This window comes from Dunckerocampus dactyliophorus, chromosome 17, assembly GCF_027744805.1.
Source record: "Dunckerocampus dactyliophorus isolate RoL2022-P2 chromosome 17, RoL_Ddac_1.1, whole genome shotgun sequence".
NCBI classification, from domain to species: Eukaryota; Metazoa; Chordata; class Actinopteri; order Syngnathiformes; family Syngnathidae; genus Dunckerocampus; species Dunckerocampus dactyliophorus.
Window position 1 is genome coordinate 16,910,636 of NC_072835.1, and position 27,673 is coordinate 16,938,308.

The following is a 27,673-nucleotide window of genomic DNA, read 5'->3' on the forward strand; positions in this document are numbered from 1 at the left end:
TTCTGCTGTATTTTTCCCCCATCTATTGCAGCTTTATTCTTGTAAATATTACTCCCATATTTTGACTTTATTGTATTTATTATTCATAATTTTTCTGCAACCACATTTTCCCAAAATTACGACTTTGTTTTGTTTTTCATAATATTACAACTTTTTGTAAAAAAAAAAAAAAAAATTGTATTCTCATAAAATTAGGACCTTTTCTCGTTGGACTACAACTTTCTCTTAACATTTTGACTTTATTCTCGTAAAATTACTGCAGATTTTTTTTCCCATTTTTTTGGGGGGGGGCGGCTTTTAAGTCTCAACATCCTGCATCTGAGCTGCAGCAGGACAGCTTCCATTCAGAGTAGGCGTCACCACGGCCCGCCAAAGAAGTTGAGTGGACATACTCAATGCAAATGAAGGTTGGGAAACACTGCAATACATAACTATTTTACAACCGCTACAAATTTAGCTGAATCTTACAAGACCTACCCGCACCTCCCAGACCAGAAAGGTGCAGTGGATCAAGTTGATTAAAAAAATATTTTTCCGTAATTTTTGTCAGAACTCAACGCCTCAGAATAGTGTTAACTTTTTGCCGTTTCGACGAAATTGACCCCAAAGCGTCTCTGCCATCGATTGGTCATCCTGCGCAAGCCATGACGTCATTCCTCTGAAATCGCGCATTTGTTTTCATGTGTCAAACTGGGAATTTAGGCTCTTTTAGGGGAACCAGTTATTTCGGCTCGGTTCCCAAAAAAGAGCCGTATCTTTCATCTTCCAAACAGCGCCCCAGAATTTTTTTTGTTGTTGCTTAAATTGATTTTTTTTTACCATAGTGCGTTTAAAAATTAATATCTAATGCAAAAAATATAATATATCAAATGTTTATTGTTTAAATGGCTTCATTTATACGCTCAAAAAATGTATAAATTACAAAAAACAAGACCCATTTCAATGAGACAATAATATTTGTTTTCACAATTTACAGTGAAACAAGACAACATCAACAAGACATAACACAACCAAATACAAATTAAAAGTGCAAAACTAAATGGCGAGGGTATCTTAAGTGCTCATTTTCACCTTGCTCACCTTTCCGGCTAGCTTGTGTTGACACATGGCAACACACATTTTGACTAATCACGTGCGGCTTCAATGAGGGCTTTGAAAGAGCCGTTTCGTTCGCGAACGTCCCATCAACCCAGGCTGAGGCTAACGAAGCACTCACCAAAGCTGCATGGCGCCGTGATATTTACTTCAGGCGGACACTGAGGTGGAACTTCTGCCCAGGAAAAAGTTATTTTATAAATATATATACACATATATTTAAAAAGTACTCACTTGCTTCAAAATGAGCGACGACACCGACTCCCCTCCCGAGAGGGAGATGAAGGTAAGCGCTGTTGTCTTGCGTATACAGCTTGGACTGGCTAGCATTTGTTAGCTACTGTTTGTTCACGCTTGTAGTCGTTTAGAAGGACTCTCTTGAAAATTAAGGTCTTAAACCACTAGGTTGAGTGTTAGTCAATTAAACGTAACCGAGTCATATTGATGGAAACTCAACTCAGTAAGGTAGAGTTTTATTGCAGTTGTTTCAAGTTGAACCCAGCTAGTTAGCTAGTAGTGCTAGCATAGTGACTTGTACCGTTTGAAAGTACCTCTTTCGTGTTGTCATGTGACTCTCATAGCGTGTGGTTGTATTTAATGATAATAAATTAGTTTTCACACAATGGATGCCAATTTAGCAGCTTCTATTTAATCGAATCATAACAGATGCTTTTATTTTCCAACACCATATCAAGTTATACACTGTATGTGTTACGGTATAATATTAATACCGTAATGACGAATATTAGAGAACCCTGAATATAAGACAACCCTTTCAAGACCCACTTTTTGTTTTGCAATCGTCCTTTCAGTATCAGTTCATTGTATCAATATCAAATCATATTAAGTAGTGCTTGTCAGTTGTTGTGCTTGGTTGCTTTAATATTGTGCTGTTTTTTTTGCCAGCTCATATTTCACAAAAAGCTTCTAAAATATACTTTTAGGGAGCACTGTTGCTGCACGCAGCACGCTATTGCACACATCCACGAACCACTCAGCTGTGAATGCTACATACAGCATGCGGTGCACGGCATAATTTGCACGTGGAAACCTCTATAACCCAAATATATGATGGCCTGTCTTTTTCACACGTCTGATATTCAGGTCTATGTGGTAAATGGACAGTATTTGCTTCTTTTTTTTCCAGGATTTTCAGTTTCGTCAAATGAAGAAAGCAAAAGTTTTCGAATCTTCTGGAGAAATGCCAAGAGAGAGGTCGAGTTTGCTCACCATCTCCAACAAATTTGGCTTAACGTTCGTGGGGATGGGCAGAACCTTTAAAGTTTACCGCACACAAGATATCCTCGCCGTTGATAAACATGAGGGCAACTCCAACACAATAGGTATGGAATGTATTTCGTTATTTACGTCTTCGTCTCATGATTGTCTTGTGTCATCCTAGTTGATGGAATTGCAGCACTGGCAGAGGTGACTGTGGCGATGGCTTTGCACCACCTGGCACTGAGTTGTGATGAGCTTACATTGTCAGTGTGTGGCATCTCTACGGACGCCACTTTGTCCATCACCTTCTATGATGTCCGCACCTTTGTTAACAAGGTAACTACTTGCTTTAAGCATTCACTGTGTCTACAGGATCTGGACTGTAGAAGTTTCGTAAGAATATGAACAGTTGTTGTTTGGCGGTGTTTCCAGGCACGACCACAGAAGTTAGCATTTGCACTGTGGCAGCCGTCCGTGCCCCCGGCGACTTTAGTGCAGGACCTGAAGTGGAATCCCGCTCAGGCGTCCATGTTGGCCGCTTGTCTCTCTGACGGCAGTATGTCCATCCTGAACGTCACCAACAGTGTCAGCATGCAGGCCGAACTTCCCGCTTCCAGCTGCGTCACATGCAGTGAGTCATGAATTTTCATATTCGTTTGGAATCGCAAAATACACAAAAAAAAGTACTTTTCCTTTATCTCAAGGGAACAGGTCATCCAGAAGCCAGTCAAAATGAGTACTATGGTATCGCTACTGTGAATGATAATACATGTACTGTAACATGGAAGTGGCAGCGCACAAGACAGGATTGGAACCACACATTAAGTGCTTTATGCACACTATAAACCTTGCAGTTCTACCTGCCTCCGTTACCGGTGTCACTCGTCACTGGCAGGCGCTTTTTTTTTCTTTTCTTTTTCTCCCATCAGAGTTCAACAGCTGCAGGGGTGTTAAATGTCCAAGCAGAAGCTGTAGTAATTCTACATTTGATCAAACTTACTTCAGATTTGTCAGATTAAAACGCAATCGCTGCATATGATTTCCAGCAAAACATGTGGAAAAAATTCACTACTTCCTGAGATAGCGCTCTAAGCTTTATGGGAACTGTTGTTCTTTTTTAGCACACACGTAACGCTAATTTACTGCAATCTATTTTACATGTGTCTTTTTATAACTACCCATCAACATAAATGATTACTGTAATTTCCGGACTCCTTTTTTTCCCACACTTTACCCCTGTGGCTTAAAACAACGATATGGCAAATTTCTGGCTAAAGGAACCACAGTTCCCATGATGCTTAGAGTGTCAGTCATCCCTCACTAGTTGCATGGATATGCTCTCTCCTGCTTTATTGCAAACCCTTCTTTACGCCATAAAATCAGTCAATTTAAAAAAAACAGTGCCCTCTGCCGGTTGCAAGGATTCTCAAGAAACTGATGCTTATTCCCCATGTGCTGCAATTATACCCTTCTGCAGTTTGCTGGAGCCCCAAAGGAAAACAAGTTGCCGTAGGGAAAATGAATGGCACTGTCAGCCAGTATACCCCAGTAAGTGAAAATAATGCAGTTTGGTCATAAATAGAGCCTCTATCATGACTATTACTATAACTGATTTTATGGTTTATTGAAAAAGGCACTCGAGGAGAAAAAAGTGATTCCATGTCCGCACTTTTACACCTCTGATGACCCTGTCAAAGGTAAGTACTGCCTTTTATAAGGCGCTCCGCATCCTTTTATCTACTTATTATGTATGTCCGTATTATATATCTTATTTTTAAAGTGTTCAGTCAGTCTCCTCATTGCTGTTGCAGTTCTTGACCTGCTTTGGCTGAGGACGTTTTCCTTTGCTGTGGTCTATGCCGCCGCCGATGGCTCCCCAGAGACTCCGCCTGAGCTCGTATTGATCACCATCCCCGTATGTAACCACTCATCATTATATTTGAATATATACAATACTAGTTAAAAAAAAAAAGGCTTGGGCCACTACTAGATAACTAGCTACTACTTGTTTTATTGACCTTTTTCCCCACATTAAAGACACTAGTGTGGTACTTTTAAAGTGATCATTTTTGAGTGTGAGTTGGTGGAAGGTTAAAGACACACCCCAGTTGTGAACATCAGCAAAATAAAAATGAATAATGCCCCTCCCTAATAGGGACAAAACACATTTTTTTGTTTTCCAGAAGAAGGACGAAAAGGTGGAAACAAAGTACCTGAACTTTAGTGATACAGTGTACGGCTGCTGCACGGAGCGACAGCACCACTACTTCCTCAGCCACATCGAGGAATGGTAACAATCATCACGACACACCAAACAAAATGGAGAGCATGTAGTGTAGAAGCACACCATTTTTTTTAATTCCACATTGTTTTCATCATGCAGGAACCTTGTTTTGGCCGCGTCGGCTGCTTCCATTGAAGTCAGTGTCATCGCCAGACAAGATGAGAAGGTGCTTCATAAAGTTTGCATTTGTAATTCTTGGTGACACGTGTAAGGATGTGCATTATACTTAAAAAAATAATAATAATAAAAAAACATTTTCAATGCAATTTTTGCCCTTTTAGATTTGGGAGCTCTGGATGCTGGAGGATGCTAGCAGGGCGGAGTTGCCCGTTTCTGAGACCAGCGAGGACACGCTTCCCCTCGGCTTAGCCATTGACTACACCAGCCATCAGCAGATCCGCATCAGTAAGTCAATGTGGCTTTACTAACATTTCTCAACCCATTCAAGCCATTCCAACATCAAACTGTTCAATCCGTTCAGGACATTCAGGCTACATATTTTTCACATCTTACTGCTGCCACATTTCTCACCCAATTTAAATGCATAACTCAATCATGACATTTAGCATTCCTGGTATGTAGTGCTATCATGCAAAGGGTTATCATGCTAACCTTAGGATTTTTAGCCATTTTCCATTCCAATTCCCTCCATTCCATTTCAAACCAAAGTCCATTCAGCGCAGGGTGTCTTATATTTGTAGCCCAGAGACTTTTACATGCATACCATCGGAGCTTTTTTCCCAGTCACCCACACACACTGGTGGCCGCAAAACACAGACCCGCTGGAAAAAAGCATGTCAAAGGTTGTTAGCAAGTTGGCAAACAACAGAGGAGGACAGTACGATCCATTTTTGCAATTTTTGATGCTTTTTAAGATAGTGGTGATCAAGGAAGCAGTCATTGGAAAATACAATTACTCAAATGTGAAGAATTAAATATTTGATTATGATTTTATTTTTAAACCTTTTTTTTTTTCTTAAAAATGGGTCTTGAAAAAGAGCAGTTGTCTTAAATTCCAGTCAGTACGGTCATATATTCCAGGGTCAAACCTTTGCCATTATAAAACCTTTTCTGCACATACACAAGCAAGTTTTAAGGTAACATTTTAACTATATTAGCTGGCGTGCAGGTGTGAAAATAAGTTAACCACTGCTATTCGTAAAAAGTAAAAACAAAACATAACATTAAATCATAAAAGTGCAAGTGTAAAAAGTGTCCTGTGCATCCTTCAGTGCTCATTGAACTGAGGTGTGACGTGATGCAGTTTGACTTTGGAGGTTCTTCTATATTGTTAGGTGGATACCTGTCAATCAAAGAAAATCATTCTTAACTTTGTAAAGATCAAAAGTTTGATACATTTATTTGATCTCATGAGAACAGGCGCTAGCAGGGCTTACTTTTGGGACCGCTGAGTGAGTGTGTGTGTGTGTGTGTGTGTGTGTGTGTGTGTGTGTGTTTGTGTCTCAAAAGCACATCATGTGCAACACACTCACAATAACGAGTGACAGCAGAAGTCTATCAGGTTTCTTTTTGTGCACGGAGCATTAACTGCAGTGCTCTACAGAGCTCGCCCAGAGAATAATAACAAGCTGCTCTCTGAGCACACTTTTTTGTATGTGTGTGTGTGTGTGTGTGTGTGTGTGTGTGTGCGTGCGCCAGACATTCACGTACGCCGTCTCGTCCCATCATGAAAAGAACCCGCAATTTGTGCGGCACCCTTGACATGATTGCCGTTTCGATCAAAATCCAATTGGCGACGAGACAACGGAGAGAGGGAGGGAGGGAAGGAGGAAAGAAGGGGAAAGTGCTCAGACAAGCGCGAGAACGACAACAAACAAGAAAGCCCAGACGTTCCTGCTGCAGAATGCTGATGAGCTCCTCCATGTTTGCCCTGTAACTCTCAATTTGGCTTTCAAACTACATACTTGAGATGAAACTATAAATCAGATCAGATGCAGCATATAAGCTTGTAGTGTGCTCTATTTTTCATGAACTAATACTGAACTTTCGGAGAATGCACTACATATACTTGTACGCTCACAGGCCACAACATTAAGTACACCTGCACAACCTAATAAGCTCCACTACCGTCTTAACTCCTTATTTAGATTTATAATAAAGGCATCTCTCCATGATGCCTTGATTCACCACAAAATAAACACATTAAAACCTTTTGTTGCATTGCAGTAGACTTGTCTCTTTGCTCATCTGCATTAAGCTTTTAATTTTCATCTCATTCACATTGCTTCGTGTTTGTTTTAATTATCTTTCACCTTTTTATCAAGGTGATGACAAGACATTGCCGCCGGCTCCCGCGATGCTCATGCTGTCCACCGAGGGACTGCTCTGTCCTTTTGCACTGCTTAACCACAATGTCGGGGTCAAGCAGTTGATTTCCCCCTGCATCGCCCTCACAGCGGAGGGAGAGAGACTCCCCAAGCCAGGTGAGAAAGCCAGTTAAACTAGTTAGATGGACGATACACTTAAAGTTGTTAAATCGAGTGTGGTTCATGATAACTGAATACAGTGGAGCCTTGGTTAGCGTCGTTAATTTGTTCCTGAAGGTCCAACTCTTTTTCATTCGTTATTTATATGCATTTAGAATTGTTTTTAGCATGTAAAACTATAAAAATGTGTTTTGTGTTTAAAATTTTTAATTCATCCGCTGATGACGTCCTAGACTGGCGAAGTGGCTGACTTCCGGTTGCCCTTTTCTTAGGAAGCTAAGGATGCTAACAGGTGTTTTGTGGTAAAAATATATTGAACACAGTTGGACTCACACAGCGTATTAATAACAGGACAAGAAGTGCGCAATATTGTACGCTAAGCGGAAAATGTACACAAACCAAGGCAAAATTTTTGTCTAAATTTTCCAACATTAACCCGCTAACCAGGGCGGACACTAACCGAGGTCCAACTATACCTGTTTAGAATGGCATGTAAAGTAGGCACAAGAGATACAAGGGTCATGTCAATCCCTCATGTTCTTTTATTTGCGACCAGTAATGTCAGTACAAACTAAAAAAGCGGCACAATAATACCTTTTTATCTTTAGTGCTGTTGATCACATGACACGTCACTTCACTGATGATGTGATGTGGCTCAGCAGGCAGCATATCATGCACTGTATTGAATGATTAAAGCTCAATGTCTTCCATTTTCTTCTTCCTGAGTTCAGCGAGGCCTAGCAACGTGCAGCGTACAGTATGATGCATTGTCTTGAACTTAACCCTGGCAAAATCAAACACATTAAACATGATTTTTTTATTTTGTTTTTTAGGAGCTTTGGCAGCGCAGCCCCCCAAAACCACTCCACCCCTCCCGTCTGCCCCGGCAGCCTTCTCAAATCTCGCTGCGACTTCGTCTGCTCCCTCCTTCAGTATTATTTCCACAGCCGCTGCCTCATCATCCTCAGGCTTCTCTTTCTCTGTGCCACCCACCAATAGCAACTCTACCCCTCCTGCTTTCTCACTTGGCTCAACCGCACCTTTCGGGGCCTCAGGCTTCTCTTTTGCCGCCAAGCCTCCCTCCGACATCCCCTCTGTCCCTTCTGCATTTTCTTTCAGCACTCCTTCAAATAAAGTAGTGACCCCGACACCACAGAGCGTTGCAACTCCCTCCTTACCTACAGTCAAACTGAATTTGAATGACAGGTAAGATTCTTTCTTAAATGCCTGGGTGCATACTAGAGCGGGGCATGACAGAAAATAATTGAAAACCACTGCTCTAGAACAAGAGATGTAGATTTTGATAGTAATCAGTTGCTGTCTATCGCTCCCAAGATTTTCAGTTGTAGAATCTGCAGCAGCATCTACACCGTCATTCTCCTTCACGACGTCCCCGCCCAAAAGTGCTGTCGCCAGTGGTGGCAGCAGCCATATTGCTCCTGCTCTGGCCACTGCTACCGCTGCTATCACTGCCAAGACAGCGGCAGTGTCAAGTAAGAACAATTCCTATTTAATTAGTGTGCTTCTTATCTCATTGCCTGGATTGTGATTTGCTTCACACTTAATTCCAGCTCCTGTACGTCCAGTTCAAAACAGTGCACCAACTGCAGCAGTCCAAAAACCAGCACCAGCTCCGCAAGGCCGCTTCCAAACCCCCCAGGTCCAATTATGTATTAGCAATAACTGTAGTATCTTCTTTACGGCGATTACAATTAACTATAAATTTGTGCTTTTATCTGTACATATGGCAAAAAAATGTTAATTTAATAATTCTACCATTGCTCTTTTAATAACATTTTATGGTATTTATGAGTATCTTTTATCCTACAATACTGTCCTGTGCCTTTTAAACCCTTCTCCTGTGAAATAGTGTTCTTTGTGGTGGCTTTTATTTACTTGATGCAGCTTTGTTGCACCTTCCAACTGCGGCACAATATTGAATTGTAATTTGGCATTAAATTGGGATACTTTATGACTTCTTGTCACAGGCAGCTGCTGGAATGAAGGCTGTGGAGAAGCAGCCTCAGCCAAAGAAAGAATCTGATCCTATTATGATGGGTATACTGGAAGAGGTGGGCTCCACTTGACTCTGATCAGGGAACTTCTCAACAAGGACTTTGGTGTAAGCATGCCTTTTTTTTTCCTGCTTTCAGATTTCACACTTTCAGAAGGAACTGGACAATCTCAAAGTGCGGAGTTCAACAGCTGACTTTAAAGTTGGAACTAACGATGAGATGAAAGATCTGAGGAAGGAGTCAGAAGGTCTTAACATTTTCAACCTAGAGATTAAGGAAACAACAGAGGTAACACCTTCCTGTTACCATGCTGATCTGGCTGTTGACAGTTTTTTGATGGCTTATGCATCCTCTCCAGTCTTTGCATGGCGACATTGGAACCCTGAAGACGACTGTGCTGGAGGGCTTTTCTGGAGTTGAGGAAGCCAAGGCCCGGAATGACCTCAGCACAGAGCGCAATTACAGGCAACTGCTGTACAAAAGACCTTTGGACCCGCGTAGTGAGGAGCAGCTCAAGGTAAGCACACATGAGACGTACTGGGTAAATGAAAGACCGCCGTGCAATGCTGACCGTTTCGCTTTCTGTACCCCTACAGGAGATTCGCAGGCTTTACCAGTATGTTACGTTTGCCGTGGAGGATGTCAACGGTGTTCTGGATGTGGAATGGGAGAAACACTTGGAGAAAAAGAAGAAAAAGAAGTACGGAAAAACCTACTTGAGAGCTTTGTCCGTTTTGATTCATTTGAATTAATCTGTGTTTATAGGCACATGGTGGTGCCCGGGCGTGAAGGCTTGTTCACTACACTGGCCAACAACCTCTTCATCATCAACCAGCAGAAAAACAGACTAGATCAGCTGGTCAATGAGCTGACCTCGTTGCACCTCTACAACAAGATGGACACACTCACTGCAAGTCGTAACTCTACTGCAGCAACGTCAGCAGGGTGGGTGTTGGTAAAGGAAAATGTGCGACAAAAAAACTGAAGAGTTGGCGCCTTCAAGTTGTTTATCTTTTGGCAGTATGGAAAGTGAGCTTGACAGCCTAAGGGAGGCACTGCTGAAGGCCAGACTGGACGCGACCCCTTCTAAGGCTAAAAGCCCATCTCCAGGTATCAAGATGTACATACCGTAAACGCTGTAATTACAGATGGGTTGTCATTTTACCCAACCAGTGGTGTTAATTGGAAGCATGTGATAATTGGAGAGAAGCTGTTATTGTCCAAATTTGAAAATTCAAGATATAGTAATCCCTCATTTATCGCGGTTAATTGGTTCCAGACCCCACCGCGATAAATGAATTTCCGCAAAGTAGGATTCAATATTCCATCCAGTTTATCCGAGGTTGGGTTGCGGGGGCAGCAACCTAAGCTGGGAAGCCCAGACTTCCCTCTCCCATGCTACTTCTTGTTCACGAGTGAGGGAAGGATGGAAGGCGTCTGCAGTGATGCGGATTCTGCGTCGGTCCATTGTGGTGAAGACGGAGCTGAGCCGAAAGGCAAAGCTCTCAATTTACTGGTCAATCTATGTTCCTCTCCTCATCTATGGTCAGGATTCAATATTAATAAATGGAATATTTTCATAGTTAGAGCATAGAAAACCTGTTCATGATGTTCTACGTACAATTTTTACCATTGTTAGAATGCTCCAGACATGAAATAACACCTCTATAGTCACCTTTACATGCATATCACCCAATATAGTAGATGTAATCAGAGAAAATAAGCCATTTAAGATATAAATAAGCCTTGTGCTCTTGTGTGTTTGAATAAATGTCTTCTGGACGTGGACAGGAAGTGATGCCATGTATTGTTATGATGATGAATTATTATTATGTTATTATTGTGCATGTTGTGAGAATTATAAAACAAGAAAAGCGTGTCAGTGGTCTGTTACTCTGTTTGATGCGTGTTACTAGAGACACGTAGAGGCTTGTGTAGATGACAGTTAATCATCGTCTTGTATAGCCTTAAACTGTGTTTTAGTTCATCTAAAACATTTTTGGACTAATAATAGGATGTAGTCAACGACGAAACGGCGATCATTTATTCATAATTTTTTTTGAAAACCCGTGAGAGTGAGGGAGCGACTGTATATGACAATGCAATTTCTTAAACTCTTAATGATTTGGCATGCATGAGAAGGTGAAAAGGAAAATGTATCTCTCTTTGAACACATGGTCTTATCAACAAGTATATTGCACAACACATTAGCAAAAGAACCATTGTTGTAATACCAGTAAGGCGCAAACTGCTCAGCCAATGTTAATACAGTTCATAGTAAACAACAGTATGCCAAGTGTAACGCACATGAGCTTCACACCAACAGCCTAGTAGTGCAACAAACATGTTAAAGTGCATGCAGAGGTAGATAAACCTGCTGGATGCTGACCACTCATGCAATTGCAGATACTGCCATCTTGCTGAGTTGATTTAAAAACTACATCAGGAGGTTTCCTGCAGCCACAGCTGTTAGTTGTTTTTTTTTTTCATCTGGCTGTTATTTGCTTTTATAGACCCCAGGCATCCAACGACTATAGGAGATTTTGTGGTTAAGCATTCATTGTGTATGTTGTATAATTGACAAGTGTAGTGCTTAAAACAACAAAACATGCATTTTATCTTCCAGTCAAGATATCGCCAGTGAAACAGTCACAGCTGCGCAACTTCCTCTCCAAGGGGCACATGGCACCTGTTCGATCAACTGCACCAGGTACTGCTAAAAATACTCTAAACAACCTTACTGATAAATCAGACGAGGTCAACTAAAATGTTCTTTACTCTCTTCAAGCCAACCTGTCTCGCTCTGCCTTCCTGTCGCCTAAATACTACGAGGACCTGGATGACGTGAGCTCCACCTCATCCCTCTCGCAGTCCATGGAGCCTCCTCACCTGCCTCACTTGGAGGTGGAGGAAGAGGAAGAACTGCAGCCAGAGCGCCTCCCGATGACTGCCGTCCCCCCAGCATTCCCTCGCCACCCCACTGTGGTGAGAACCCCATCCATCCAGCCAGGTTTCGGAGCCATCCAGTCCACACCTTTAAGCAAAATGCAGGCAATGCCAGGCATGGGCTTTGGACTGAGCCCTATTCCTAGCCCCGGTAAGTGGATTGAATTTGTTTTATGTGGACACGTTTTTTTTAGAAAGCAGAAAAGCAACATTTTGACCAAATCATTTCAGTTCCCACCAATAAGATCAACCTCAGTGGAGCTGACAGCACCGCTCTTGCCACAAAGACAGTCAAACATGGCGCCCCGCCGATCGAGAGGACTGTACCAGTCACCATCCCGGCCCAGCAAGCTGCCGCCACCGCCGCCCTGCGCAGACTGATGGCCAATCAGAAGACGGGTAAGACAAAACATGCTCCACTTGAATACTTGAACAACACGGTGAAAAATATGATGTGGTCCTTCCAGGTGAATCTGAAAATGAACAATATTGAATAATTTGTGTGTACACTGTGCTAGAAGCTGTTGGAGATGGTGCAATACTTGCCATAGTCACCAGGTGGAGACAGTCCTCCAGACTAAAATAGTCTCATTTCCCTTCATGACTAGCTGTTAGCCTCAGTATCTTTATTGCCAAAATGCTTTCAAATATTGGTGTATTTTTTTTTACATACTACATATTGACTCCTCCTCTTGCATATGTTATGTTTGTGCTGCAGCTGTCGTCGGCACTTCCTTGACTGAGTCAACCTTGAAAACGGTCCCCCAGGTGGTCAACGTTCAGGAGCTGAAGGACAAAGGGCCTCCTGTGTCGGCTCCCGTTGTTATCAGGTATTTTCCTTTTTAAGAGAGAAAAAAAATCTGCATTGAAGTGGTTTGCGTTTAATATACGTGGGCTTCTGCAGTACTAGAATAATGACCCCATTATTTGTAATGTGTGATCTAAGCACCACAGACTCAAACCCTCATTGGCTTTCCTCAATACATAAACATACAGTTGGCAGAGTGCTCCTCAGGACTTGAAGCCTGTTATGTAATATTCATCGTGCCGCATCATGCCTTGTATCTATTTGGATGCATGCCTGATAGTGAGTAGACAGTCTGCCTTGACGTTGGCACCGGCTTGTAACTGATAGTATCCCATAATTTGTGTATAATGTACATTGTAGGATGCCTGACCATGCACTTGTCTTCTTAGTGATGTATAATGCACTTTTTACAATACAAAGCCTACCTTTTTGGCTCAAACCTTTATTCATTCCACCTCAGGTCTGTGCTCACCTTTTTCTGCTGGATATTCTGTCGAGTCATTCCACCCCGTTTGAGGTTGCACCAAATTGAGGTTGCCATAGTAGCAAATAAGCAAAAATGCATTCTATTATCAGGTGTAGCATGAACTCAGACCCCCTTTCCAGCCATTATACTGTTTTTTTGTTTGGTTTTTTTTTGTCATCAGCCATGTTATTCCAATTTTTGTCACAAAATGCAGTAGTCGGTCCAAAATTGGAATTGCACAGACAGAAAAACACCATAAGACTCCCATCTGTCTGTTTTTTTTCCTCTTTCACAGCTCATCAACACCAGACCCAGCATCTGTGACTCTGCAGGTTCCCACTTCTCTTGCCACCCAGCCCAAACGGGTGAGAATGATCTATTCTAACAGTTGTAAATTGTCAGTGCGTTATCATCAGTTGTCCAAATTAATCATCCATTTACGTGCTACTTTTATTTCCCCTGTTGGTTTTTAAAGACAATGAAGTAAATAAATAAAAAAAAAAAAAAAAAAAAAAAAAAACAGGCTACTTGACAGTGTTGCACCCCTCACAGATCAATGTTCCAAATAGCACTTGGGTGACACCAGGGCTTCCCTCACAAATCCACATCACTTATCAATTTGTTGGGGAGAAAACAGCATGAGGGTCACCTACTGTGTTGCCTATTTTTCTGACAAATGCACTACATGGTTGTGCTGTTATTAATTAAACCCAAAATTGTGGCCCCGTGAACTGGATTGAATTGTAAATTCTCACACAGCAAAACAGCCACTGTAACTGTAGAGTTTTTAGCCGAATCACCACAGAATTTAGTACGCACCTTTTATGGGACTGGCAAGCAAATGTCTGTAAAATCTTGGTTGAAAAACATGGCCACCATCAAGCAAACTGTCAGTCAGACGCTTGACCTTGTCTAATGATTATAAAATTTTTAGGATATGTGTATTACATGTATGCTAGCATGTCTTCCAAAACTTTTTGAGCAAAACTCTTAGGGGGGCGCCACAAATGTTATCTGCAGTCATATGACCAATGTATTTACTACATCTCTTGATCATATTAATGTCACTGTTAAACCTCTGTCTGCAGAATCCATCCCAAGGTGTGCAGAAAACATCTGCTGAAAGCTCAAGTACTCCACCAGCAGGCTTCACCTTTGGTGAGCCTTAAGTGTAGATCGTGTACAGATTTTTGGGCTGGTTTTGGTTACCGACAACTCTTGACCTGATGTTATAATAGATTGATTTTTCATATGCCTTTTAGGTCAGTCTGCCAAAGCTGACACCTCTGGCGCTCCTGCTAGCTCAGCTGAATCAAGTATGAGCAAAACTTTCTCTTTCACGTCTACGTAAGTTCATGTTTATTCACACCATGAAAACATTTTTTAGGATTTTTCTTTAGTGTTATGTGAAAAAACAAAACAAAATGTCATCATGTTATTATTTTGCAGCCCCTCGAACTTTAGTTTCACTTCAGTCACACCAGGAGCTGGGATACCACAAGGTAAAGAGCTTCACATCATATTGTTGTTGACATGTTATGCTGATTTCCTTTCATGTCTGTTCAGTGAAGGATGTGAGTGAGTTCTCCTTTGGTGGAAATGGCAAGATGTTATTCACTCCCCCTGTCCTTGCTACCATTTCGGCCACACAGCCTCCAAACACGACAGCAGAAGCACACATACCTGTCGTTACCACTGCCAGGATAGACCCCCAACCTCCTAAAACAACCGGAGGAGAAACTTTGGGTAGTTTCTCTGGGCTTCGTGTCGGCCAAGGAGAAGAAGCTGTAGATACTGCCACTAAACCCACCTCTGGTAACACTGCTTTTACCTTTGGTGGTACTGGAATTGGCAAAGGAGCGGCGCAGTTTAGCTTTGGCGCAGATCAAAAGTCTGCGGGTGATTCCCTTGGAACTGACTTGACCAAGGGGCAAGGTAGTTTGTTCAAACCTCCCGAAACAACCCCCAAGCTGACCTTCTGTGTGACAACATCAAACACATCTGCTTCAGGATTGCACACGTCTTTCGGCAGTCTCCTTGCAGCCCCCACGGAACCAACAAATGACCCTAACCCACCTGGACAAGCTTTAGAACCCGTCTCAGAGCCTGTGAAAGATCCTGCTCCTGAACCTGCTGTCGAGGGTGTCGCACCTTTAGAGCTCGCAAAGCCTCCATTGGAGGAAACCAGCGCAGAAAGTGCATCCATGGTTAAAGCACCTGTTTTGGCCGCAAGTGTTCCTGTTGCACTCACAGCAACTGAGCCACCAGCTCCAGTCAGCACTGCAGAAGCCACCGCGGATGCCACATCTACTGCGCCAGTGGCCACCGCTGCTGCCACAACTGCTCCTGTAGCTCCCATCCTGCAAGTAGCACCACCAGCCTTCCAGGTGTCCACATCTGAGAGGCCCGGGTCCATCTTCACTCAGCCTGTGGCGACAGAAAGCAGCTCTCCTGCTGTCACAGCTGTCCCTGTGACCGGCACGCCTGCTTTTCCGGTTGCTAACATCACAACAGTCACAACCACAGTGACTCCTGCTCCCGCTGCCGCTGCAGCTGCTCCTGCTGCGAGCACTGTGTTTGGACAACCTGCTGCAGCCCCCCCAACCTCAACAGCCCCCTCAGCGCAACCTACCACAGGTTTTGGCTCATCTGCTTTCGGTGCATCAACTGAAAGCGGTTTCGGCAAGTCTGTTTTCGGCCAGTCAGGTGGCTTCGGCCAGCCTGCCAGTAACACTGGAACATCAGGTGGCTTCTCTTTTGGACAGTCTGCGTTTGGAGCGAGCTCGAGCAGCGCCACCACGGGGGGAGGTCTTTTCGGAGCATCCGGTAGCAATGCCAGTTCCTTTTCCTTTGGCACAAATGCAAACGCCCAGACATCCAGCAGCACCGGAACAGGGCTGTTTGGACAAAGCACAACCTCTGCATTTGGACAAAGCTACGGATTTGGACAAGGGGCGCTGTTTGGGAGTAACACCACCACATCCTCGTCTACAGGATTCACCTTTGGTCAGCAATCAGGTGGGTGCTAATTTCAATTTAATTGTCCAATTACTTGAATTTATTCTTAAGGATTCCCTCAATTTCAAACAGCTTTTGGATCCTCCCCTTCATCTGGATTTGGCCAACAGTCCAACACGGGGAGTGTATTTGGACGGGTATCATATTTTTCTTGCTTAATTTACACGACAATATTATACATTTTTTGGATATACTGCACGATGAGCACTTCTCTCAGCCTCAGCAGTCGACGGGCGGAGGTCTGTTTGGTTCGAGTTCCACAAATGCAGCATCACCAGGTGGCGGTCTTTTCAGCGGCCTGGGAGGCAAACCGAGTGAAGAATCTGCCAACAAGAATCCATTCGGTCCCACTGCTTCCTCTGGAGGGTTCGGGCAGCCTGCACAGACAGGTAAGCTGAATCTTTAGGAGACGGCAGCATCAAAAACTCAATTTAGAAGCTAACTTTGTTCTCCATATGGCTATTGCTGCATTGATTTGTGTTGTAAATGTTCTGATTTCTATTTCAAATAATGTGTCAATTTGTTCCAGTCAGTATCATAAAGTAAAAAGGCAAACTTTTAAGGACCATTATAACATTCCTGTCAAGCAAGAATAAAGAGAAGTCAACCACTCTGTTAAAAGTACAACAAAAATGAAGTAATAAGTATTCATATTTTACCGAACAACCAGATTCTTTAGGGAAGTTCCACTTCCCGTTCTATGGTTGTCATCATACTTTTCCTCTTTGCCATTACTAGTACCTTAAGGGTTTGGCATCACAAAAAGCCAAAGACAAAACAAAACATTTCAGTCCCTTATACTGCCTGAGCTCAAGTCTTTAACCTACCAACTTTCTGCGTGTTCCACTGTACAATTAATTACTTGTCTGCCTGCAGGTGCCAACAGTCTCTTTGGTAGTACTGCATCCAAACCCATTGGAATTGCGCAGTCCTCCTTTGGAGAGCAGAAACCAAGCGGGACCTTCAGCTCAGGCGGGGGGAGTGTTGCATCCCAGGGCTTTGGCTCATTCTCCTCTCCAACAAAACAAGGTAAGGAGTCTTGGCTCGGTCTTTCTGCACTTTATCCTGACATTAAAGTAGACATCATATATATTTTTTGGCCACAAGGGTTAAAATATTTTTTTATATGCATTCGTACATGAATTCAATTCAATAAATTCACTTTTGGGTCAGATTTTCTGTAGCCAAGTGCCCAAATTTCCGTGCTCATGCCATTTCTGTGCACAAACTCTTTTAAAATGCATACATCCGTCATCTCACTCACCACCAGCTCTTGACATTTCCTCTCCTTTTATCAGCAAGAGCCCTTATCTCCTCACCCCAGCCCTGCATAAAGAGGGTGATTCTGACGCTCTTGTCAGGCTGGTGTTAGATAACACATTATTAAATCATATGCATATGCATTATACTTGGTGCCAAACACATTCAGCTTTGCGGGGGAGGCAAAAAGATCTGCGTACATCTTAGTAATGACCATTCATTATTTCACGGAGAAAACATCCGCATCATGAACCATTGAGATCTTTTCACCCCACCTGAGCTTAACACATTGCATTCACGCGATGTAACTTATTACCAAATTAAGAATTTAAATTAGCGCAAGTACAATCAGAGAAACTAACCTCCTATCTCGTGAGGCTTGTTCATCCACAGACTCAACCAGGTTATAAGGAAGGTCAACTCAGAAGCTATTTAATAACCGGAAATGTTGCTGATGTAAAATGCAATGGAGATTAACTAAACTCACCGAGTTCACTTTGTGATTGTCTACGAGCTACACATGCTGGTTACTACATCACAGCCCATCAGCTATTTCATTAACTATTCTGATTGTTTTGAGTAAATGTTCAGAGTCTTGCATTTAATTCAATTGAGCAAATAGTCTAATGCGAAAGAATAAGTATTCCTTGTTTATGCTCAGTAGCGATAGCAATTATTGCTATATTTCAGCATTCATGCAATTTATACGCATATTAGCGTTGGTGTGAATCCAACATTTACTGCTTTCTTTGCAAGCAGTCCTCCACTTGAGCAGTTCTCATGATTATCTGCCTTACAGCTTCAAGCAAGCATGCTTAGCCTGGGAAGCTTTATCCAACGGCACCCTACTATTGTCATTTAAAGTATAATATGATAATATTTGAATATCTTTTTTAATTTTCTTTTTTTAATCTCTCAAGCAGCATTGTTAGTATCAGCCCTCTAAGGTTCTCTATATTTAGCGGGATATTAGATCATAACACCCCCCAACCGCGCACTAATGCCCTATTGCTCTGGTACGTGCAGGCAATGTAATCTTGTTACATTAGAGCAATCAATTATTTATTGGGGCATGCTGGTAGGCGGACTGTAATTTCAGCACACCCTGTTAGCCCCGTGACTCCCACATTTCACAGCGTGAGTCGCTTTATGCAGTTTGCATCCTGGTGCGAGTCTGCCACGGTTTGTTGTTACCATATTAAACACAAGTCGAATGCTGTAATGTGGTGTGTCAGTTCAACATTAAAATGCCTCAGCTCAACAGTCTCAACAATTACGTCCATCCGATCATCTTTTGTGGTCTGCATCATATAACCAACATCATACTGTATTTGTGTCCTAATTCAGGTGGTTTTGGCAGTGCACCAGTGTTTGGGAGCCCACCGGCTTTCGGTGCATCCCCATCATTTGGTGCCAACACATCATTTGGCGCCAGTCCCTCCTTTAGCAACGCCATGGGCTCCTCAGCCGGGAAAGTGTTTGGAGAGGGAACAGCGGCTTCCAACATGGGTGGATTTGGGTAAGAGCAATCAGGAAGACATTGACACAACAGCCCTTAAATTTTACTCCTCAAAGGTTGAATTGATGCAGCTGGAATCTGAAGTTTGACTTTGTCCAAAAGCTTCTTCACTTCTAATAGTTTAGATGCCGGCGTCTCTCACTACATCGCGGTTTGAGCATCGCTCCCGTACTGTATGCATTTTTTTCAAACAATATTATTAGTACAAAAACTGCACATTTAAGCAAATTATGTGTATTTTTTGCCCAAATTAAGCTTTTTCGTGGCTAAATCAACTAAAATACAAATACAGTGTAGGCCAGGGGTCACCAGCGTTTTTCCTTGCGAGAGCTACTTTCACTAAATGAAAATGGCCAAGAGCTACTCATTTTTGTAACATTTATTTTCAGAGCTTATTTTAAACTCAAACAAAGCGAATATGCTTGTTTTACCAGAACATTAACAAAATGCTGGTGTCCACAACTCAGATTTTGTATTCCAGAATGCACTTCTTTCTACTGTTCTTTCATTACTAACTGAAAACCTGAATGAAAAGCAGGCTTGCGGGCACCTCATGTGGTCGTGGTGGGCTACCGGGTGCCTGCGGGCACCACGTTGGTGACCCCTGGTGTAGGCCATTAAGCCCACCAACTTGTGAATGTCGTATTCTACATTGGTCACTAATTGTCAGTAATTCTTTAGTGAGACCACCACCAAAGCACCAGAATTGAACAACCAGCTTTTATTGCAGGTTTAAATGATCTCAACAGTAATAAGCCTCGTATTGAATTGATAATTGATTTCTGTACATTATGTGCCTTTATTTTCACAATTATTCGCAATTATTACTTTTACGTGTAACATTAGCTGCATTGTCGTAATTATTTCCATGTTGTTGCAGACCAAAGCACAGCAAACGAGCGTAACGATCACAGTTTACCACATTTTACCACAGCTTGTCACCACTTAAAATACTCATTACACATACAAATAAATTTACCAAACAGAGGACAAAACTGCCAGGAGATATCTCACCCATCTAAAAGTCTCTCTGTTTTAAATCTCTGTTTTAAATTATTAGCCTATGTGTGCAGTTGAAAAGTAAGACACATGATTTTTTTTAAATATATCCTTAATATTTAATATTTTTAATAATATATCAAAGGTGTTTCATTGTGTGGTTAGTTTTTTTAATTGTGCATGAGCGGGGTCTACATGACTTCCAGTCAGATGTCTGACGGGCTACACGACTGTGAAAAGTTTGGAAACCACTGCTCTGATGTATTAATTCTTGAATTAATGTTAATTAATATGAAAAATACATTGGCTAAAATGCTCGCTACAGTCCAATTTAGTAACTAAACGCAGTTGGCTGCTATTTGAAAAACTACGACTGTCCAGCGGGATTCATTGTGGTTGTCTACATCCATGCATTTCAAGTTTTCCTTGTCTCTTTTGCGCAAGAGTTATCCAATGGAACGTTGGCAAATAGGAAACCAACAGAATAAAAATACAATGCAATTCAATCCCAGCAGCCAAATTTGTGCTGGACTAGATTATTCCCCACAGATAATCTCACTGCAGGATCACTGGCTGCAGATTAAATCGTCTCACTTCCTGTCCCACTCACTGGGTTTCGCATATTGGCAAATGCGTCGGCTGCTGAGTCGCCGGGAACGGATCCTGCGGAAGGGATTACCTTTTAAACCCTCATTTTCCCAATCCCCCTCCACCATACCACTCACTTGCACCATCTGACACCTTCCGCCTCGCTAGAATTGTTTGTGAAAAGGAGCTAAATATATGTTGTATCGTTATCCCGAGTAAATGATGGGTTTAATCCAGGCTTAGAAGACTTATTAAGTCTCATCAGCCCCTCTTAAAGCCCCCTTTTCACCAAGCAGTATATTTTTTTCAGTTGTAAATGTTATCAACATAACCCAAATTTTTGGGACCCTTTTGTATTGGGGACCAATAGCAGTGATACCTCAAGGGCAAAGACGTTTAGTTAGGGATTATGACATTTTCTGTGAGATATTGTATTCAGATTCACTCAGTTTGACCGTTTTTCTTCCCCTTCTCAACGCCTTAGTTTTGCCTCGCCTCCTTCGGCTCCATCTTTTGCGGCTCTAGCCAACCAGAGCGCTCCATCATTTGGGAGCTTGGCCCAGCAAGGCCCTGGCTTTGGAGGTCAGCCTAGCGGCTTCTCTGGCTTTGGACAGCAGCCGCAACCAGGAGGTACTTGCACTCTTTGCATCTTCTTGCCATCATCTCGCTAACCAGCATTTAATCAAGTCTAATATCACAATGTCTTTGTGTTTCTAGGGTTCTCTGGAAACACCTTTGGCTCCACAAACCAGTAAGTTTTGGTTTCTTAAGTACACTTCACTGCCTTCAGACCTGTCCTGCTTAACATCATTGCTCATAAACCTCTATCTATCCTGTTCTGTAATCTTTCCATTTAAAGGTCCCCTATTATGCAAAATTGACCTTTTTTAGTGATTTTCTAACAGTAACATATATATCTTTAGAGCCTGTTTATGAGTGCCAAACTCATTTTCATGCGCATTTTCAAGACATCATGAAGGGAAAAACCTGCTTCCTCATGGAGATGATACTGCATCTAACCTGCCCCTAGCTAGACGAGCCCGCCCCCTGGACACGCACTCACTGCAGAGGACACATCGCTTCACTACACATCTGGAAAAAAATGTTTTTCTTCAGCAAATGGGCTCACCTAGTATGAAGTTGCTGTTAAAATGTGGGTGTAATGTTTGTGCTGTAGCTCACACAGCTATGCTAGTGTTGCAGTTTTGGAGTTGCAGTGTATGTGAATAAAGTTAAAGTGTACAGTAGCGCTTGTTGGAGCGACACTGTCTAAATTCCAGCATCAAGGCTTGATGTTGCAAAAATCACTTCCAATACACTATTGGGGGACCCCTGAGACTTACTTTACATTTTTGAAAAATACTATAATAAGGGACTTTTAATGAAATGATTATTAATTTATATTTAAAAGCCCTGTCGGCCACAAGATTTTACACCTGTCATCTCCACTTTATCTCTTCCGCCTCTTATGTTTTCTGTCACATGGTCGCCATTTTCCTCGGGGTTTGTTCCACTGGAATGCACTCTGAAGTGTGCACAACTGACACAAATAATAATAATTCTCTCACTGTCTCTCTCTCTCTCTCTGGCTATTTTTAGTTTTGTGTTTGTTTACAAGCCACCATCACCATATCGTAAAACAAAACAATTAAACAAAGACATTTCAGACTTTACCAGTTAAAATTGAAGTGCTTCTGCTAATTAATCGTTGTTGACTTTTTTTTTCTTTTTTGCCTCTGTGTGCATTTTAAAGTACATGTTATATGCAAAAATAATTTTAACAATGACTCCTATCTTGCTGTTTGTCTAGAAATATCAATGCAATGTCAGTTTTTCGTCAATATAGACAAAAGCACCCATTACATGACATTACACCTCATTCAAACAGTTCTGTTTACTCTTCCCGTTCATTTTAACTTATTTGACTACTCGACTTTACAATAATTTTTTTTCTTTTTGTTTTATCTGCTGTTTCATTTCTTCCAGATCAAGTTCCCAAACATTTGCCGGTTGGAGAAGCTAGTTTTATTGATTCATCACAAGCAACATGCTACTTGACTTTCTTTTCTCAAGCTCTTTTGTGACTGCTTGGAAGAGAAAGTAGAAGAAACAATAAAAAAAGGGACATACCCAAAAAAAAATACATGCATGTCATTGATTTAAAAAGTCATTTTAAACATGAGTTTAGAAAACCTGTGTATCAATGAATTAACTTTTTTTTTTTTGTATTGGTACGCTGAGTTTATATATTTAAATATTTTGGACATTAGTGACATCTGTCGGATTTGAGGGACAGTTTGTGCTCACCAACTCTGACCTTGTTAGAGTGTCCTTGAAGGTAAGAACCATCCTCTTAACAAGAGCTCAATGAATATGTCTGGTAGGTGAAGAAAAGTCCAAATATGTCCTCTTAACTGGCAATTTTAATGACTATAAAAGATTTTTTTTTTTTTTTAATTTGGGCAATTAAAAATATATGTTCTGAAAAAATACATACTTCAGATTATTGGCAAGGTTTAATTTGGAACAGAGCTGTCAAGAGTGTATGAGGAATGTTATGTAACATTTTGGGAGAAAAAACAATTATATACTATATTTTGACTTTCTTGTAACAACTATGTTCTATATTTTTACATGGAAATAAATGTTCACACTATCTTTTCATCTAATAAGTTTAATGAATTATATATTTTGTTTTATGTTCTTTGCTAAAATTTTACTCCACTCTCATATGCACACTCCTAATTAAAAAAATATATTACTGTAACTTCTGGACAATAGAGCGCACCGGTGTATGAGCTGCACCTACAAAATTTAAAGAGGAATCAAATATTTGTACATATATAGGCCGCACCTGTTTATAAGCAGCAGGAGTGCTTGTCGTAACATGGGATATTTAGTACACAGAAGATTTTTTGCTGAACAGTGCATGTAATATGACTAGTTAAACAGTAGCCTACCAGAAACGTCATTCATCACCTTCCTCCTCCTGGGAAGTAAAACCACTAAAGTCGTCTTCTTCAGCGTCACAATTCAACAGTCTCATAATTCCTTCATCACACACTTTGTCAGTCTCTCTCTCTCTCTCGATGTGGCTCTCTTAGTCACTTTTGTCTCGAGGCAAATTAGCCATTTAGCTTGAGCATTCCTCTTAATCACACAGTCGTCCACCAACCCGTTGGTGATAGCGGACAGTTAGCGGTCCGAGCAGTCCAAACAGAAGCTGTAGTAATTCTACACTTGATGATAAGATGTGTCAGCTCAAAAGACGATCGCTGCGACTTCAAAACGTGCTTCCACTTCACTCGTCCACGTCGCCACTGCCTGAAGCTGCACGCTAAGCATCATGGGAAGCTTTACGTTTTTAGCCATAAATTAGCCGCATCACTGTATGAGCCGCAGGGTTGAAAGCGTGAGGGGATTTTTACGGTACAAAATTTGACCTAGTACTTTGAATAAAAAATATTGTAATTGCACCTAAAATTCTGAAATGTTCACAGTAGTGTTTCCATGTTTTAAATAACTAATAATAATATACTAATAAAATACTACTAATAATTTGAACATCACTAAATGCCATACAAGAGTATGGAGAAGCTAACTAGTCTAAACCAATAAAACACTTTAAACACACTTACAAATGCGGAGGGATAGTAAATGTAACATGAAAATTCATCTAACAGCAACTGTCACACAAGAATAACATGAAATCAACCATTAATGTAACATAAAACATCAAAGCACAACACACACAAGTGACAAACCTAGCATGAGAAGCTAACATCGCAGCCTTCACTCCTTGCCTACAGCACAGACGAGACTCAAACGCACAACATCAGTAACACAATAACCAAATTAAAGTTTTTTTCTACACAAAAAGATGCCCCATACTGTCAAGCCAATGGCAATGGTAAGAACTTGCCAAATTAAAACCACCGACAAGTGTAGCAGGATATGTTTAAAAATGTTTAATTGTAATTTATGTAAAATTCTGCTTGTTATGCTAAAAAAAAAAGAATTTAACATTATCCTTTAATTACTGGCTGAGCTTTAATTGGCTGTCGGAGAGTCCTGATTGTTTTTTTTACGCTTGCTACGATCTGCAAAATGAATCACGCCACTTGTCTGTTACTGTCTGCCCATCTTGTGTCCACACCCACCTTCACTACCCCACCCAAATTGCATAGCCGAGGTCTCAGCTCTGGAATCTCGGGGTCATTATGTGACCTGAATTTACCACCTGCCCAAAATATTGAAATTCCCCGACTGTTTAAACCCGACACAAATAGACTGGAGCCAAGCGAATATAAAATAAAACGAATGACCATCAATCACTGATGTAGACGCTTTATTTTGCAGAGTCCATCATTAGCATCAGATACATGTTTTGCAGTCTGTAATAGCTTTCCCTAAAGTGGATGACTTTAGGAGATTTGCCGCGCCCACTCTGCATGTATGACTTTTTTTTTTTTTATGTATTTGCATAATACCTCAAACGGAAGAAAAGTAATCTTCTTAATCCTCAAGTTTGTCGTGATGGAAAATGCAGGAAAGTCTCACAGACACTTGTGAGGATGACAGCTGTCATTATGGAATCCAGATAAAAATAGCTCTGTCCACACAAGCCAAAAAGCTCCCCGCTCGCCTTGTAGCCCACACAAGTTCCGCTGGCTAGCGATGATTAGCGCCTCTTCATTCTTTCTTTACGTGCTCCCAAATCGGGAGATAAACTCTTCCACGCACGCCAAAGTTGACGGTGGTGTTTTTCTGCAAACATTAACGTTCATTCCAAGTCAGTAGCTTCATGTACTTTAGCATATAGCGAAGTGTCTATAAGCTGCTAACACACCTGAAACAAATGTGTTACACTTCAAACAGTTGGTTGCAAATTAGTTTCAGTTAGGTTTACTTTATTAGTACCCATTGATGGATTTGTTTTGCAGCCAGAAAGAACATTAAAGGCGTCTAGTTATAATGGGAGACAGAACAAGTAGGTGGTTTGTTTGTATGGCACCTTTCACAGCTTCACAGTTCAATAAACTAGATGTAATCGAGAGCATTCAAACCAATAGAGTATGTATAAATATGGATAAACATGTAGACATCAGGGCCTTTCCTCACAGTAAAAACTTACACTGACCCACATACAGTCGTCCCTCGCTACATCGTGGTTCGAACATCACGACCTCTATCGCGGTTTATCAAAAATGTATTAATAAATGATCACTGTTTCATGGTTGAATACAGCCTCTTATTAGTCGAAACATATGCATACTGTATAGAAGCAAATTATATAAAAAACTAAATTATATATGAAAAATAAATTCTATATGAACAAAATACTAATATAAGGCATTTAGAAGATGTTATATGTATCTTATGTATGTTATCTGTGACGTATGCGCCTTGAAGACGCAGCGCCTGGTAAGTGACGTGTGTGACGTCGGCTAACTACTGTAGAGTTGCTGAGTGTTAGCAGTGTGGAGGGTGCCAGAGACATGAGTTGTGGCTGACAGCAGCTCCTGTGTGAATGTTCTCTGCGCCATTGCAGTAGCTTTCTACTACACTGGACACTAGGTATCAGGAACGTTAGTTGAGAGAGTGGACACCAAGCATGCTGTCAATGCTAAAGTGTGAGTCTATATGTCTTATTCATGTCTGAGACGCCCTTTTTTAAAATTATGTTATTAACTATGTTGGGTAATACAAGTATTAAAGTGCCTATATGAGTGTTAGAGGCCTCTAACATTGCTTAAAACCCTTTTTCGAAGGTCTTAAACAGGATTTATATTCTCTAATTATGAAAATATTCAATTTATAAATAAGGAATCCTACATCGCGGAAATTCACTTACCGCAGTTGTGTCTGGAACCAAATAACCGCCATAGACAAGGGTACCCTATTTTGTGGACCATAAGCCACTTCAGAGTATAAGTGTCATCAGTCAAAAAATGCATCGTAAAGAGGAAAAAGCATATATATATATATATATATATATATCGCACTGGACTGTAAGTCACATTTATTTTGCAAAATTCAAGAAAAAACAGACATTTTATCTGGAAGGGCAAGTTATTCAACTACACAATAGCACACAGAACAGGCTGAGTAGATGTCCGGTGTGTTAACGTAAAACAGTAATACTCATATTCAGCTACACAATAGTATAAACAACATACCTGGGAGGTTGAATAGGCTAAATTCACATGAGAGGCAAATCGGATTTTCGGGCTCCAAGAATAGGTTGTGTCCTAATTCTGTACAGTGGAACCTCTGTTTCCCGGTTAGCATACAATATGCGTATTCATAACGTATTTTTTATCACAACAGATCCTTGTTAGCAGCGTGTTAGCATGAATACCAAAACCGTAACTTGAAGTCCCCCAGCTCAGTCGCCCGTCTATGACATCATCAGCGGTTGACTCCGTAGTTCTTTTTTTAACTAACATAGTTACGCTACAAGTCTCGGCTTTTCGTAGTCAACGCGGATGCAAAATAACCCACAATTTAGCCAAAGAAAATCGCCAGTGCCAGTATTTCGACAAAGAAGGCGATGAACACTATTGAATTCAAGAAATAACTCACGGCAAAACACGAAGGTGGACTTCGGTGTGGATCTCTGCCCCTGGCCGCTGCCTCATGGCCGTCTTCGTCAACAATCAGGGTAAAAGTGACGTGACTTTATCATTTATATGCATTTGGAATAGATTTTCGCATGTAAAACGTGTCTTGTTTACGTTTTTGGCTGTCTGGAACGGATTGACACTAACAGTGCTAACGTAATGGCATTGCGGTATCAATTGTTCCTTGTTCTTCATCTTTATTTTGTTTAGTCTTAGCAGTAGTGATGAATGTCCGATAACATGTTTTACTCCCAATGAGAACGAAGTGTCAATCAGGTATGCAGGTAACGCTAGCGTGGCTTAAAAAAAAAAAAAAAAGGTTTTAAGAAGTTGAACTGGAAGTTTCAACCAAGGCCATCCAAACCTCGCCGCTAATTACCTCGC

General features: G+C 41.4%; 1 protein-coding gene across 1 annotated transcript; it reads left to right on the forward strand.

Annotated features, from left to right (window-relative positions):
* The first annotated feature begins 1,188 nt into the window (after positions 1-1,188).
* nup214 (nucleoporin 214) lies at positions 1,189-23,324 on the forward strand. The gene is made up of 36 exons (XM_054757530.1): positions 1,189-1,381; positions 2,243-2,438; positions 2,498-2,652; positions 2,749-2,947; positions 3,794-3,864; positions 3,950-4,013; positions 4,128-4,231; positions 4,500-4,606; positions 4,700-4,766; positions 4,882-5,005; positions 6,886-7,044; positions 7,881-8,253; positions 8,383-8,540; positions 8,619-8,707; positions 9,036-9,119; positions 9,201-9,350; positions 9,421-9,579; positions 9,659-9,762; positions 9,828-10,007; positions 10,084-10,172; positions 11,689-11,772; positions 11,851-12,159; positions 12,240-12,407; positions 12,727-12,838; positions 13,578-13,647; positions 14,371-14,440; positions 14,545-14,629; positions 14,732-14,784; positions 14,849-16,300; positions 16,373-16,437; positions 16,518-16,689; positions 17,177-17,329; positions 18,908-19,079; positions 21,151-21,296; positions 21,384-21,417; positions 22,653-23,324. Exons 1-36 carry the CDS (start codon positions 1,340-1,342, stop codon positions 22,687-22,689), a joined length of 5,856 nt encoding a protein of 1,951 aa, XP_054613505.1. The 5' UTR covers positions 1,189-1,339; the 3' UTR covers positions 22,690-23,324.
* Positions 23,325-27,673: the final 4,349 nt, after the last annotated feature.

Excerpts from the sequence above, each read along its gene's own strand:
- nup214 (XM_054757530.1), top strand. The coding sequence starts at position 1,340 with ATGAGCGACGACACCGACTCCCCTCCCGAGAGGGAGATGAAG. Across the intron at positions 4,607-4,699 it reads CTCAGCCACATCGAGGAATG|GAACCTTGTTTTGGCCGCGT; the intron begins GTAACAATCATC and ends TTCATCATGCAG. Across the intron at positions 4,767-4,881 it reads TCGCCAGACAAGATGAGAAG|ATTTGGGAGCTCTGGATGCT; the intron begins GTGCTTCATAAA and ends TTGCCCTTTTAG.